General features: G+C 44.7%; 1 protein-coding gene across 1 annotated transcript; it reads left to right on the top strand.

Annotated features, from left to right (window-relative positions):
* The first annotated feature begins 356 nt into the window (after window positions 1–356).
* GET4 (guided entry of tail-anchored proteins factor 4) lies at window positions 357–12,344 on the top strand. The gene is made up of 9 exons (XM_051632358.1): window positions 357–582; window positions 4,322–4,400; window positions 4,810–4,891; window positions 5,855–6,004; window positions 7,647–7,785; window positions 9,651–9,791; window positions 9,876–9,951; window positions 10,130–10,202; window positions 10,971–12,344. Exons 1-9 carry the CDS (start codon window positions 428–430, stop codon window positions 11,057–11,059), a joined length of 984 nt encoding a protein of 327 aa, XP_051488318.1. The 5' UTR covers window positions 357–427; the 3' UTR covers window positions 11,060–12,344.
* Window positions 12,345–13,403: the final 1,059 nt, after the last annotated feature.

Below are 13,403 nucleotides of genomic sequence, written 5' to 3'. Positions count from 1 at the left end.
CGCTCCTGTGCCGCGCAGCGCCGGGGGGTGCTGGGGAACCCCCAGCCCGGGGGGGCTGGTCCGTGTCAGGGCTGAACGGGGCGCGTTGGTTTCCAGCCCTGCTGAGCCGGGGCACCGCGCCCTTTTCCTGCAATCCAACACCGTTCTCTCCTCTCCTGCTGTTCCTCTGGCGTCACGGGCCGGCTCCGCGGCATCACGCAGGCCCAGGAGTTCCGGGGTTCCCCCGGTACCGACGAGCCCCTTTCCCTGCCGGGGCTGCCCCCGCTCCGCCCCCGCCCCGCGCAGCCGCGCCAGCTGAGCCTCGCCGGCCGCCGTCGCTGTGGGCGGAAGCCGGGCAGCGCCGCTCGCGCCGCTCCGCGGCTGCGTACGTTGCGCCCGCGCGCCCCCCCCCCCCCCCCCCCCCCAGCCCCTCCCCACCCTGCGCGTGATGGCGGCGGCGATGATGGCGGCGGAGCAGGAAGCCGCGAAGGGCGGCGGCAGGAACCGCGGCGGCGTGCAGCGCGTCGAGGGCAAGCTGCGCGCCAGCGTCGAGAAGGGCGATTACTACGAGGCGCACCAGATGTACCGGACGCTTTTCTTCAGGTAGGGCCCGGCCCGCCGCCCTGCCCCTCCCCCGCCCGGCCTTCCAGAGCCTTCCCACGCACCGCCCGCCGCGCCCGCTCCCCATTGGCTGCCGCTGCTGCCCGTCATCCCTTCCTGCTCTCTCATTGGCCCGCGGGGGGGCGGGGCGGGTGCGGGCGGCTCGGCCATGGCCGCGGCCCGGTCGCCGCCATCGGCGGGTGTGTGAGGGGCTGCTGGCCGGGCAGGGCGCTGCTGCCCGCTGGGGTCTGAAGGTGAACTCCGGCCGCCCGGCCCGACCCCGCAGGCCCGGCTGAGGGAGGGGGCGGCAGCAGCGGGGTCCCTGCCGCTGCCCCCGGGACGCGCTGCCCTGTTCCCGTGCGGAGCGCGGGTTGCGTCATACTTGCCAGGGTCACGGACGGGGCTGAATTTCGCGCCGCTGTCCCCAAACATCCCGTGGTGGCTCCGTGTCCCGAGGAGGCCGAGTAAGGCCCCGTCCTGCCGGCTGGGATGGGCTCGGGCTGCTCCGCACAGCACCCCGGGCCTGCGGGCTGAGCCCTGTGTCCCGGCTCCGGAGCCATCCGCGAGCTCCTCACGCAGGTACCTTTGAACAGCTCCTGCTTTGCCGCCTGACTTGAAACGTCAGCCTGGCCACGCAGTGCGTTGTTTCAGGCTTATAACACTTCTGCTCTGCCCTGAAGCAGAGCTACCCTGTTGCATGGCAGGCACCTTCTGGGGCTGCTTTTAGGAAGGGGCAGCTGTCCATGGCGAGGAACCTGCACAGAAACGTTGTATTAAAATAGGCTCTAGTTGTTTGAATGTTTGTGTATGTGGCGGTGACTAAGTAGAGCAGGCCTGGACCTTCCTTGTTCAGAACTATTACTACTACTTGTCATGCCGTAAGAAGCTTAGTTTTATTGCAAGCCTCCATTAGTTCAATCTATTTTTCACATCAACTGTATCAGCAAAATTTAAAATGTAGACCCTTGTTTTCAGGGGCATGGAGCAGGTTGTTTCTTCTAGGGGCTTCTGTGGTTTATCCCAGATTACTTGTGGGGCAGGACAGATTGGAAAACTTGCCTTCTGAATCTTTGTAGCTGGCTTTTGTGTCGCCTGTTCCCAGACCCCATCTAAGTTAGAATGGTAACAAGCCTGTGGGTATCTACAGAAGAACATCAGCTGGGGTTGTGGGGCAGAAAGTCATTGGTTCATAGTCCTGCTGTTGCAGCCAGTGTAGATTAGATAGCCTGTCCTGCCCTGTGTACCAAGCTCCCATAAATTAAAGCAGTTGTGTGCTGCCACGGCCTTCTGATGGGATCAGCGGGGGCACTGTCTAGGCCTTAAGATTTAGATTGTATTTGTGAATAAATCTAAATTTAAGACAAAGCATGGCCTATTTTATAAGTAAGGATTACATGATGTGGTGGCTGCAATGGCAGAATATGACTTGGCTCAGCAGGTCACTTCTCATCCTGTCTCCTGAATGTATTAACTCAGATACTTTGCTTAAGCCTCCCTGAATTAATTTGGAATTAAAAAATCCTGCCTTTTCTATTTCAAGTATGAGTGAAAGGAGGTGCTTAATTAAACAAAAAGGTGACATTTGCATAGCTTGGAAGAGGGCTTCCTTCCAGGTAAAAAGATGTCATGTGGCTGTGAAACTTGTTTGGAAAGTCACTGAGGCCAGAAAAGAGTCCTGGATAGTCTTGTCTGTCATCTGTAAGACAGATGTTAAATGTCAGCAGTTTTCCAGAGACACATTATCACAGACTGAGATGATCTCAGCTGTGGAATTGGGATTGGGTTCTCCAGTTGTTTTAAACAGCACTGGCCTGTAAAGCGTTAGTCTGTTCTGTCATGAGGTGCGTGTTAAACTTGAAATCCTGACTCAGAGTTTCAGAAGTCATAAGCTGAGATGTGTTAGAGGGTGGAGGAGGGGAAGAAGTGGAGGGGGATTACTGTAAGCCTGCCTCCTCCAGGCTTCTTATCCCTCCCGGTGATCCAGGGAGCAGGTGGAAAACTGCTGTTCTTGCTTGACCCTGAGCAGCGAGTCCCGTGCTCCCTGGAGCAGGGTCCCTGGGCCTGTGTGTTGCTGCTCAGGCTGCCTGGGTCCAGCTTTTCTCTGAGATTTGGTGCTTGAGTCCAACTTCCAAGCTGAATGTCCACAATACGTTGATTTCTGTTTTCCTGGTGCTTGTAGGTTTTTTTTCTGGTATGAATAATCTGTTCCAGGATTTCTGTCATTCTAAAGTATGAACCCCATGAATATTTATTTTTCTTTTAATAAAAGTTATTTTAAAAACCTCCAACTTTTAGGTGTGCTTTATATTGTAAGGCTGCTTGTAGCACCTTTTAAGTATCTGCTATAATAATTCCCAGAGTAGGAGGTTCCAAATAGCATTGGGAATCTTACTGGAAGTGAAATTTGTGGAACTGGATCCACACTGAGGTTTGGAGTCAGACACCTAGAAGCAAACCTGGATGTGAGGCCAGCAGTGGAAATGTTGGTGCTGCTGATTAGTTGGACTCATGTGCAGAGCATTTGGGATGGTGGTGGCAAATCTGAGTTGGTGAGGATACTTAACTCCAAGCAACCACCATCATGCCATCTGTTATTACAGTTCTGCTGTTTTGGGTGAAAGACCTTGATGTTTTTGGAAGACAGTGAACAGGATGGGAGGACTCGGTCTCCTCCCCTCCTTGTTATCTGATCAGATTTTACCCATAGGACTTGTCCCTGGCACTGCCACCTGTGACAGGAATCACAGAAGAGTTTTTGGGATCCAGTGATGGTTGTTTTTCCCTCTGCTTAGTGCAACTCCTTCCATGCCCACACTGTCCCACCACTCTTCTGACTGTTTCACACCCAGAACCATCCATCCCACTTTGTCACCCATGGGGACGCTCATGCATCAGATCTACTTTATGGGGGGCCTGGTGGCTGTGGGAGCAGAGGCTGCTCTGACCCTGAGAGCAGAGAGGGGTGAAGCAGGCACAGCACAACCAGGTGTTGTAGAGCACAAACAAACATTGCAGATACTAAAGCAGTGTGGTAGAGCTGACCTCTTACCTTCTCAATACGAGCAAATTGGAGACTGTATCTGCTGCCACACCTCAACTGCTCTTATTGGAAATGCTGCGTTATTCATCTAGAGATGTGACCACCCAGGACCTTTAGTTACCTGTGGTGCTGATGTGCAGGAGGCTGCAACCACAGCACTGGGGTAAGAGGCTCCTGCTCTTGAGGTAAACATGGGGAACACACACATTCTTTTCATTTCTTGGTTAGCTCTTAAGAGAGGAACATGGAAGCTGCTGCAGGTGTGTTTTGCAGCATTATATTTGAGAGAGCAGACTTGATTCTTTTATGAGTGGGTGGGTCTGTGAAGTGTTGCATGATAAAAACCGTGCTGGCTGTTATTGTCTTAGAGCCCATCAGAGACAAGCTGCTTTGGTTCAGCAGGGGACTAGTGTGTGGCTGGTGTCCCCTCCCAGAGTAGTATTGGTCAGAGAGACATCTGAGAGGGCTGGAGTCCCTTGAGTGGACCTGGGGGAGCGGGCTGTCAGGGTGTATTCCAAAAACGGCTTCACTGGGATGGGTTTGGGTTTGGTAGAGGCTCTGACATGATGGTCTGAACTAACTTGATTTAAAAATAAATCCCTTATTGCCTTCCTTTTTAATTTTATTGATCTTTAATAATTGAAATGCATATGCAGCTTTTTTTGTGGAAACTTTTTATCGAGGCTTTGTTGTTGTTTTCAGGTATATGTCACAAGGAAAACATGCAGAAGCAAGAGAACTTATGTATTCAGGGGCTTTGCTGTTCTTCAGTCATAACCAGGTAAGTCACTGGTTTTGTGTGTGTTGGATGGGAGGAGGGAGGGTTGTTATTCCAAGACTTTGAGGAGTGAATGTTCAATTCTCGATGGTAAATGTTTGGGGTAATTGCTTTGTAGTCTTTTGTTTTATCTCTTTGTTGAGTCATTCTCTGCAAAGGATTATGCCAAACTAGAACATAAAGCACAAGTATTTGTGACCATCCAAACAATAATCGTAACCACGTTTGTTTTGCTTTCCTGGAGGCTTGTCTTTTGATGCCATCAAATTACTATAATTTTTTTTTATAAGGGGTGGTTGAGACATGATGCTGTGCCTTAGCTGTAGATGCTAATAAAAATATTAAATCTGCCTCTGACAAAATTCTGGTGGATACTTTCTTCTCTGTACTGATACCAGTATGTGTTTTGTAGCAAAACAGTGCTTCTGATCTGTCCATGCTGGTTCTGGAGTCTCTGGAGAAGTCAGATGCAAAAGTAGCAGATGACCTTTTAGGTGAGGTGACCTTTACACTTGGTTTGGTGGTGTTTAGATGTGCTTTCTCTTCACAGTGGCTGTTGTTAGCAGTCTTGAAACCTGAAATCCTTTTTGTATGCCCTCCCATATGGCAAAGGGTTCTCTTCATCATAGAAATGGACTCAGGGCAAAACTTGATTGGAGATTAATGGATTCCTGATAACTCTGTGAGCATGCCTAGGACAAACACTGCTGTCTTGTGGCATTGTCCTTTCCTCCATGCAGCAGTAATGTATCGTCTGCATGGCCACTGATGTCCCCAGGGCTGTGGTGGTTGGTGGTTTCCCACCCTAGCAGTGCTGTAAGGTGCATTATTTGTGAAGCAGCTGTTGGCAAGGAAGTGTTTCTTGTTTGACTGTGAAATTTGGTAAACAGGAAATTCAGGGAGACCTCCTTAAGAGCTGCCCGGCCAAGACTGCTGCTGCAGCATGGGCAAACCACTCCGGTTAACAACCTATGGATGGAGAAAGACAGAGGCTGTTCTTTGTTTATTTAGATCAGTTCTGTCAATTTGTATCCCATCTATGACTTCTGGTGGTGTTTTCCAAGCTACAGCCCTCTATCCCTCACAGCTTCCCTATGGATGGTGAGCAAGGCCATAACCTGCAGTCTTTCCTCTGCCTTGGAACTGTATTGTCCTCTGGGATATCCTGTCCCAAATGATGTGAGAGGAATGGTGTCACCAGCTGAGGGCAAGGCACAGCTTTTGGCTGCAGAGGAGACATAAAAATCTTTCTGGTTGGTAGATGCAAGATGGACCTGATGTGGGAGAAGTGGCTCATGTTCAAAGTCACTCTTTTTAAGGTGGCTTATGGAGGCCATTAGGGGAGCTTAAAGACACAATAGCACTGTAGCTTAAATGATGTATCTTAAAGATACACCAGAAGCAGCAGTTCATCTATTTCTATTCATGCTAACATTTGTGAATCTTATTGCTTCTAGAACACTTGGCTAAATTGTTTAGTTTAATGGATCCAAATTCTCCGGAAAGAGTGGCTTTTGTATCCAGAGCACTCAAATGGTCTAGTGGGGGATCAGGAAAACTTGGACATCCAAAACTACACCAGTTACTAGCAATTACCCTGTGGAAAGGTAAGAAAATTCAATTGGCTTTTCTGTGTTTCGTTTTGAAGATGTTGAAAGTATGATACTGTGAGAGAGATATTTTGGAAATCAGCAGAGGAGTTGGAAGTGATTGATTTGAGTTCTGCTGCTACTGGATTTTTGCAGTAATTTCAGCTTAATGTTACTACAAAAAAAAAAACCCTGGGGTTGTAATGCTGAGTTCATGCGAAACCCAAAACACAACTGCTGTAAGGCTCTCTAAAAGGAAGATTGATCCTGGAGGCATTGAGTTTGATTGAGTCCTTAGAAGGAAAATAGCTGGGAAGCAGAGCTATTCTGTTGTGGGTTTATTGTTTTTAAATCCTAGATAAACATGGCAAAGATTGAAATCCATCACCTAGCATCCAAAACAGGCTTTCCATCTGTGTTTAGGTACTTGTTGAGATGTTAACCAGCAGTCTTATTCCAGAATGAGAGCTATTGCCTTTGATTTATGTGGGATTTTATCACTTGTGAGGAGATGTAAGAGAATCCAAAAATACACTAAATAATTATTTCAATTGTGGATGATAGCCAGTTTGTAAAGTCTTATATTCAAAACCTAACAAAAGTAAGTGAGAACAGTTAAATAAATGCCATCTGTTCTGTGGTTTTTAATGAATTAAAAACTGCAAGGTGCTTGTTTATTTAACATTTTTTTCAGTAGCTGCAAAGTGATAATAGTGGTTTCATATAACAATCCTGACCCAGTGGTCAACATTCCAGCTCATTGCCTTTCCATGTGCCATAGGCAATCCTGTGGCTCTTCTCATGGGACTCAGGTTAGCTTGATGGCTGCTGGCAGCCAGAGAGGGAGGATTTTCCTCAGAGCATTGAAGTTAGAAGCTGAGATACAATTAGGCTAAGAAACAGTTGCATTCTGAAAGTGAAGATCCTCATTTGGCAGCCATCTGCTCACTTTCTTTTGAAGTGTGTGTTTTCTTAGTCTGTAGTTTTTGAGAGTTTCATCAGGAAAGGCTGAGATTTTTAAAACAAAGCTTTTAATTCCAAAAATCAGCAGCTATCCACTTTTGGTTTTGCAGTGTTTTTGCATGAGGCTTTGCTTCAAGCTGAGTTCTAGCAAATTATTGCCATTTCTTACACCTTTTTTCTCTGAATAATTGCTGCTCTATTCAGCATAAGGAAGCAGTTTTAATTTTGATAGCAAGAGTGGGCTAAGCTAAGAATAGGAACTGTGCACTTGCAAAGAGGGATGCTGAAGGTGCTGTTTGACTTCTTGGTGCACATGATCTGATATGGAACTTCTTGATTCTTCTAAGCACAGATGATGGCATATGAAGTGTCCACATGCAGTTAGGTAAAATTACATGACTGCAGCTTGAGCTGTTTGTCCCGGTGGCAGCTATATTTGTGGTGGCATTCAATACATTCTCTGTAGCAGCAGTTGTTCAAATGTATTTAGGATAACATATTATCTGCCTTTATAAATTGTTTATAACTTACAAAGGAAAAAGCCCACTCTCTTTTTTTGCTCATTGTGTTGTTTAAATACCATATGTGTAACTCTTGTCCTTTTACCAACTGTACTGAACAGGCCCAACAAATGTGTTTTTATGTTCAGGTATGATGAAGTGATTTCTTAAAAGCTGTTTTCTTTTTCCTTTTCTAGAGCAAAACTACAGTGAGTCTCGGTATCACTTCCTGCACTCCACAGATGGTGAAGGATGTGCAAATATGCTAGTGGAATACTCCTCCTCCAGGGGATATCGCAGTGAGGTGGACATGTTTGTAGCACAGGCAGTACTACAGTAGGTGTTAAGCTTTTTTTTAACTGTTTTGCTGAGATGACAGTGTTTGAGGCCAATCTGACTTAAGCATGATAACTGTGCATCCTTTTCAAAAGAAACTGCAACTGGCCAGAGCTTCTGAAGTTCACTTTGTGTGGTAACAGCAGGAGAAAACTATCTCAAAACTGGTGTGTTCAGTTGGTTAGGCTGGAGAGAGAAAATTAAAGAATTAAGGTCAAAACCTGAAATCATGTTAACAGCCTGGAGAACTAATGTAATCTGTTTGACCGTGAAAGAACAATTCTTAGCTTTGTTAACACCCCTTTATGTCTAGTTCTGTCTTGCCTTCAGTGTTCTTACCAAGTCTGGACCTAAGTAGGTTCAGTGTTTACCTTTAGCATAGTACTTGCTCTCAGTCTCATTGTCCTAAGAGACAGTTTGTTTTGGGTCACCCTGGTCTGTGACCAGCAGTGCAATGGTTCTTGGTTGGACAGAGTTGCTGGTGACTTTCATTGACTTCAGATATTTACTTTGTAGAAGATGGGAATGGAAGCTGTTCTGTGCCTCTGCAGAACTCATGTACAATTAGGATTGACAAAGCCAATTTTACTGTGTTTAGTCAGGTGATGGTTTTCTTTAGTCAGGGAAAACAGCTCATGGAGGAGTCTGAGGAGGAGGTGGAGACAGGACTGTGCAGCAGGGAGTCAGGGAGAGAGTAGGTGTTGGGGGAGAAGGAGGAGGTGAGAGCAAGTCTGTTTCTTTTGGCAGCAGTGAGCTGTCATGTTAGATTTATCCTGCTTTCTGTAGCTGGTTGATACAGATTGCAGTGATTTTGAGTGGGAGAAAATCCTTTGTGGAAATCCAGTATCTGCAGGACTCTTAAACCATTTTATGGGGCTTTGTTCTGGAGGGGGAGAAATTTCAGGGAGAAGTTATGAGGAAGAGATTATTTTTTCAGTATTTATACAGCACCACTACTGCATCCTTTACTGGCCTGTGTCTCAAATGCTTTACCAAATCCTCTTGTCCAGTTTATACTCTAATGAAAATAATTGCAGTTCCTTGCTCAGCAGCAAGGCAAAAGAGCCCAATGCCCTTGCACATGTGACTGTACAGAGTTGGAGGCCAGCCTGCAATCAAAAGTGAGATGCTTGTGGCAGCTTTCCCAGTGCTTGCTGACAGCCCTCGTCCCAGATCAAGCGTCTTGTTAGGCCTGTGGGATTTGCAGAGGTTGCCAGTTAAATTAACTGGACCTGAACAAAGACTTGAGGGGAATTGATCTGTTAACTGGTGACAAATGGCTTGGGGACTCAAAGTGCAGCTTTACTATTGAGAATTTTAGACATGTGTGTCAAACTTATTAGTGGTCCTGATGCCACGTTAGTTTGAGGTAGTGCTGGGAGAATGATGGAGTCCTTGGACACTGACAGATACATACTGTGTTTGGGAGTGGTTGGGGCCAGGAGAAGCATCTTCAGTTTTTACCTCAGCATACTAAACTCTGGACCAGTAAATGCAATATTATGTTTATTTTTAATTACATAGTGGCCAGTCTTTTGACTTCTATATTTAATTTATATTCTCTTTTAGTAACCACCCTGTATGCAGTCTGCTTAGGTTATGGTTAAATTAATATTGAATGTCCATTCTCTGTCCCAACCTGCTTATTCCACAGTGGATTCTAGTAGTGATTTGCTTGATAGCCAAAACATTGCCACAGTTGTTCATCTCTACCAGTTAGTTTTGGCCATCAGTTAAGCCTGAGATGGCTTCTACGCACAAATGAAATAGAAACAAAGAGAGGAGCCATTGGCTTCTCTTTCTGCATGTAAAACTACTTCTCTGCCTTTTATTTTTAACTTGCCCTGTTCTGTTTCTTTTTGCAGATTTCTCTGCTTAAAAAATAAGACCAGTGCATCTGTTGTTTTTACAACATACACACAGAAACATCCTTCAATAGAAAAGGGTCCACCCTTTGTTCAACCGCTGCTAAACTTCATCTGGTTCCTGTTATTGGCAGTTGATGGGTACAGTCTGATTTCCCCCATGTTTCCCTTGGTTTCCATTTCTAGCTGTTACTGAGATTACATTTTTTATTGTTCTCTTTCTAGAGGAAAACTAACAGTATTTACAGTATTGTGTGAACAGTATCAACCTTCACTGAAAAGAGATCCCATGTATAATGAGGTGAGTTATTCGTAAACATTTAACCTGCAGAATTAGTCCAATAATAGTTGATTGTCTCTTGGTTTCTGGCTTGTAAATAGGAGCCAGTGATCTAGCTTGTGTGCTGTGACTGCTGCCTGTAGTGTTTCCACCTGTAAAGGAAGTAACTGATGTTGTTCTTCCTCTTGTGTCTTTTCAGTACCTCGATAGAATAGGACAGCTTTTCTTTGGTGTTCCACCCAAGCAGACATCGTCCTACGGAGGATTGCTAGGTAAGGATGGTGCCCATCACTGCTTACAGGTACCACCGGGCATTGTTTCTGTAATGCAGGGGCTTATATAAAATGGCTGTGGTGGAAACAGGTAATTCATTCTAGTGAATGTATCACGTATCTACAGTAACTGTAGAACACAAGATGAATTGGTTGCATGTGAAATGAATTTGGTGAAGCTAGTGGAGTTTTCATCTTTGAGAGGGAAGAAGCCTGTAAATGACTCTTACAGATAATTTTTGACATTACGGTATAACTTCCAAATGTAAATAAAAACCTTGCTTGACTTAAAGCTTAATTTCCTCCGACTTTGGTGGCTGAAGTTCCCATCTGTAAATAATGACTTTTCAGCAATCCAGGCATAGTTAGATTGAGTAAAGCAGAGAGAACATGGAAATGCCTTAAGTTTTTAATTGCACGATGCAGATCATTGCTGGTTTTGGACAGTTTAATGGCTGGAGGTTTGTCTTTCCTGGTTTGGTTGGTTGTTTTTTCTTTCCTGCTGCAACTATAGTACGTAAGTATAGGACTTCAATGGAGATTTTCCAGTGTACTTTTAGAGAAGGAACGGTATAAAAATACAGCTGCTTAAATCAAGAAATTCTTAGTGGAAACCAGTGTGAAAATACTAATGAGCTACTGAGACTTTTTTTTTGTTGTTTAAAGTAAACGTTTTTCATTACTGAAATCTGCACCCTAGCAGGATGGCAAATTTTAGAGGTGAGAATTTAAAATGAGCAATTTTGAGTGCCCTGTATTTTGTTCTAGGAAATCTTTTAAACAGTCTCATGGGAACTGGAGAAGATGAGGACACAGAAGATGGTCAGGAAGATAGCAGTCCTATCGAGCTCGACTGAATAATGTTGTCAGTGGGTGCCGTGTAAATCTGATGATTTGATGACTCCAAAGACCGTTTTGGAATTTGAAACCTGCAGTTGTTTCTTGGTGCCTAAGCAGGCTCCTCTGGTCTTTTAGAAATGGTTGCTGAAATGTTTATAATGTTTGGTCTATATTATTTATGTAATAAAAGAAAGACACCAACAAAAAGTAGCCAAATGAACCAATCGGAGCGATTGTTAGCAGGTTTCCGATGCAGCGGCTGGTGACTTTGATTAAACTCTAGTCTTCTACGGTTTCTGATGCAGTATTCCCTTTTGCACAGTCATTAATAGAGCATAAAGGTGGGGCTTGTACTTCACGACTTGACTTACCCACTACCATCTTGGTTAAGAGAAAGCCTCCTTAACCTCTGCCACCTCCAGGGAAGATCTCGGAAGGCAGAGTGAGCATTTGAATCACTGATTGGTGAGGCCGGTGCCAAAAGTCCTGCGAGGTGAGCCAGGCAGCACAGTTTGAGCTGCACATCCAGGAGACATTGATACCACGAACTCGCTTCCACTGCTGTGAGTAACATGCAGGCCCTTCATACTGCCTGGCACTCTGTTTGAGGGCTGGCTCTGGCCGAGCCCACCCTGTGTTCAGCCAATACTTCCTGAAAAGCACAAGAGCGAATGGCTGCTGAGTAAAAGCTGCTCAGTGGAAGTTAGGTAATTGGCTTCCATGTGGTTCTCTCTTACCTAGATATAAAAATTTGGCATCTAAAATACCTCCTCTGGCTAGTGGCTCTGCTCCTTTGGAACAAATTCTTCTTTTTTGTTTTTCAGTGTAAGTTCACAGCCATACGTGAAGGTGTTACAGTGACTGAAATGCTTTGCCGTGAGCAGCGTATGAGTTTGAACTGCAGCTGTATGTAAAGAAAAGGGATACTGCAGAACTTCTGGTTCTTTATGATATATTTATTTTTCTTGGGTGGTTGATTCATTTAACACTTTCTGTAAAGAAGAATAAATCAGTAAGTAATGGAGTAACTTCACCCCCCATGGTAGGCATAGCCATTCTACATCTCCTCTCTAAAGCAGCACAGCGGATGGCGGTGGTACCGTGAGCAGATCAAGGGTGGGGAAACGCTTTATTTTTTCACAATGAAGATAAAAAAAAAAAAAGGCTTAGATTAATAAACAGCAAGCATGCATGGGGGAGGGAGGGATTAATACAAATTTATTGACTGTATGAAAAAGAAAAGGCATTGAAAAGAAGACTTTGTGTTATTGTGAAGTCTCAAATAAACACTTTATACCAGGATGTGCGATGTTGCTGAGTTGTAACGGATGAGCTTGCCTTGCTGTGTCTGTCCCTCCTCCCGTGCTGTGGGTCACCCAGACCTCAGCTGGCAGGTAAGAGACACTGTGGCTGCCAGAGACCATGCCTGTCTTGGGGCAGCTGGCAGTGTCTGGCAGTGACAGCTCCACCTCCAGCCTGCACAGCTCCAAGTGAGTGAACCCCTTCTCACCACCACTGTGACCCCAGACCCCTGCTGGCAGGGCAGCACCCAGGGCTGGTGAGCCTGTGCCTCTGCTGCCAGGCATGGGGGTACAAAACACATAGTAATTACCACAGTATAGACAGAATATATGTGTGTAAAATATATATTTTAAAAAATTATATATACACACATAAACAGCCTTCTGTGTATAATTTAATTTATCATTAAATTATATAATGGCATGTAATTTCTAATATTAATATTATTATTCTTAATTATACACACAAACAAGTGTTTGGCTATAACTACAAACAATTAGCCCAGCCAGTCCTGTCTCTGCTTCTGACGTGCCTGGGGTTTTAAGTGTGAGTGTGTGTAAAATATATGTATAAATACTTTTAATGGAAATTAAATATCTATAGTTGCACATACACATTTATATGCAATATATTTCCTCTTAAATTTATAATATATACTTTATCCCAATATAAAAAGCATGACCATGTGTATATGTATACTATATAATTGTTTTATAATTTTGCAGTATTAAAGAATGTATACATATACAGATGTGTGTGATACACACTGAGTTTATATATTTGTAACTTCAATACGTGTCTAATGATGGCTCCACATAGATACATGCAGTGTTCAGATGAACTATATTCTCATACATGCACAGAAAAGTGTGTTGTGTCCTATGCTGGATCTACTATGCACAGTTTATAGTTGTGTCTGTTACTATTCAACAACTTTTACACTTCCCCCCCCTCCCTTTTCTTAACAGATTTTGTGTATATGTGTGCATATTTAGATATAGGTATTACAGAGTATATACAGTATATATCATACACACATACAATATATAATACACATAT

Source organism: Apus apus, chromosome 14 (assembly GCF_020740795.1).
Source record: "Apus apus isolate bApuApu2 chromosome 14, bApuApu2.pri.cur, whole genome shotgun sequence".
Taxonomy (NCBI): domain Eukaryota; kingdom Metazoa; phylum Chordata; class Aves; order Apodiformes; family Apodidae; genus Apus; species Apus apus.
This window is presented reverse-complemented; position numbering and strand designations above follow the sequence as displayed.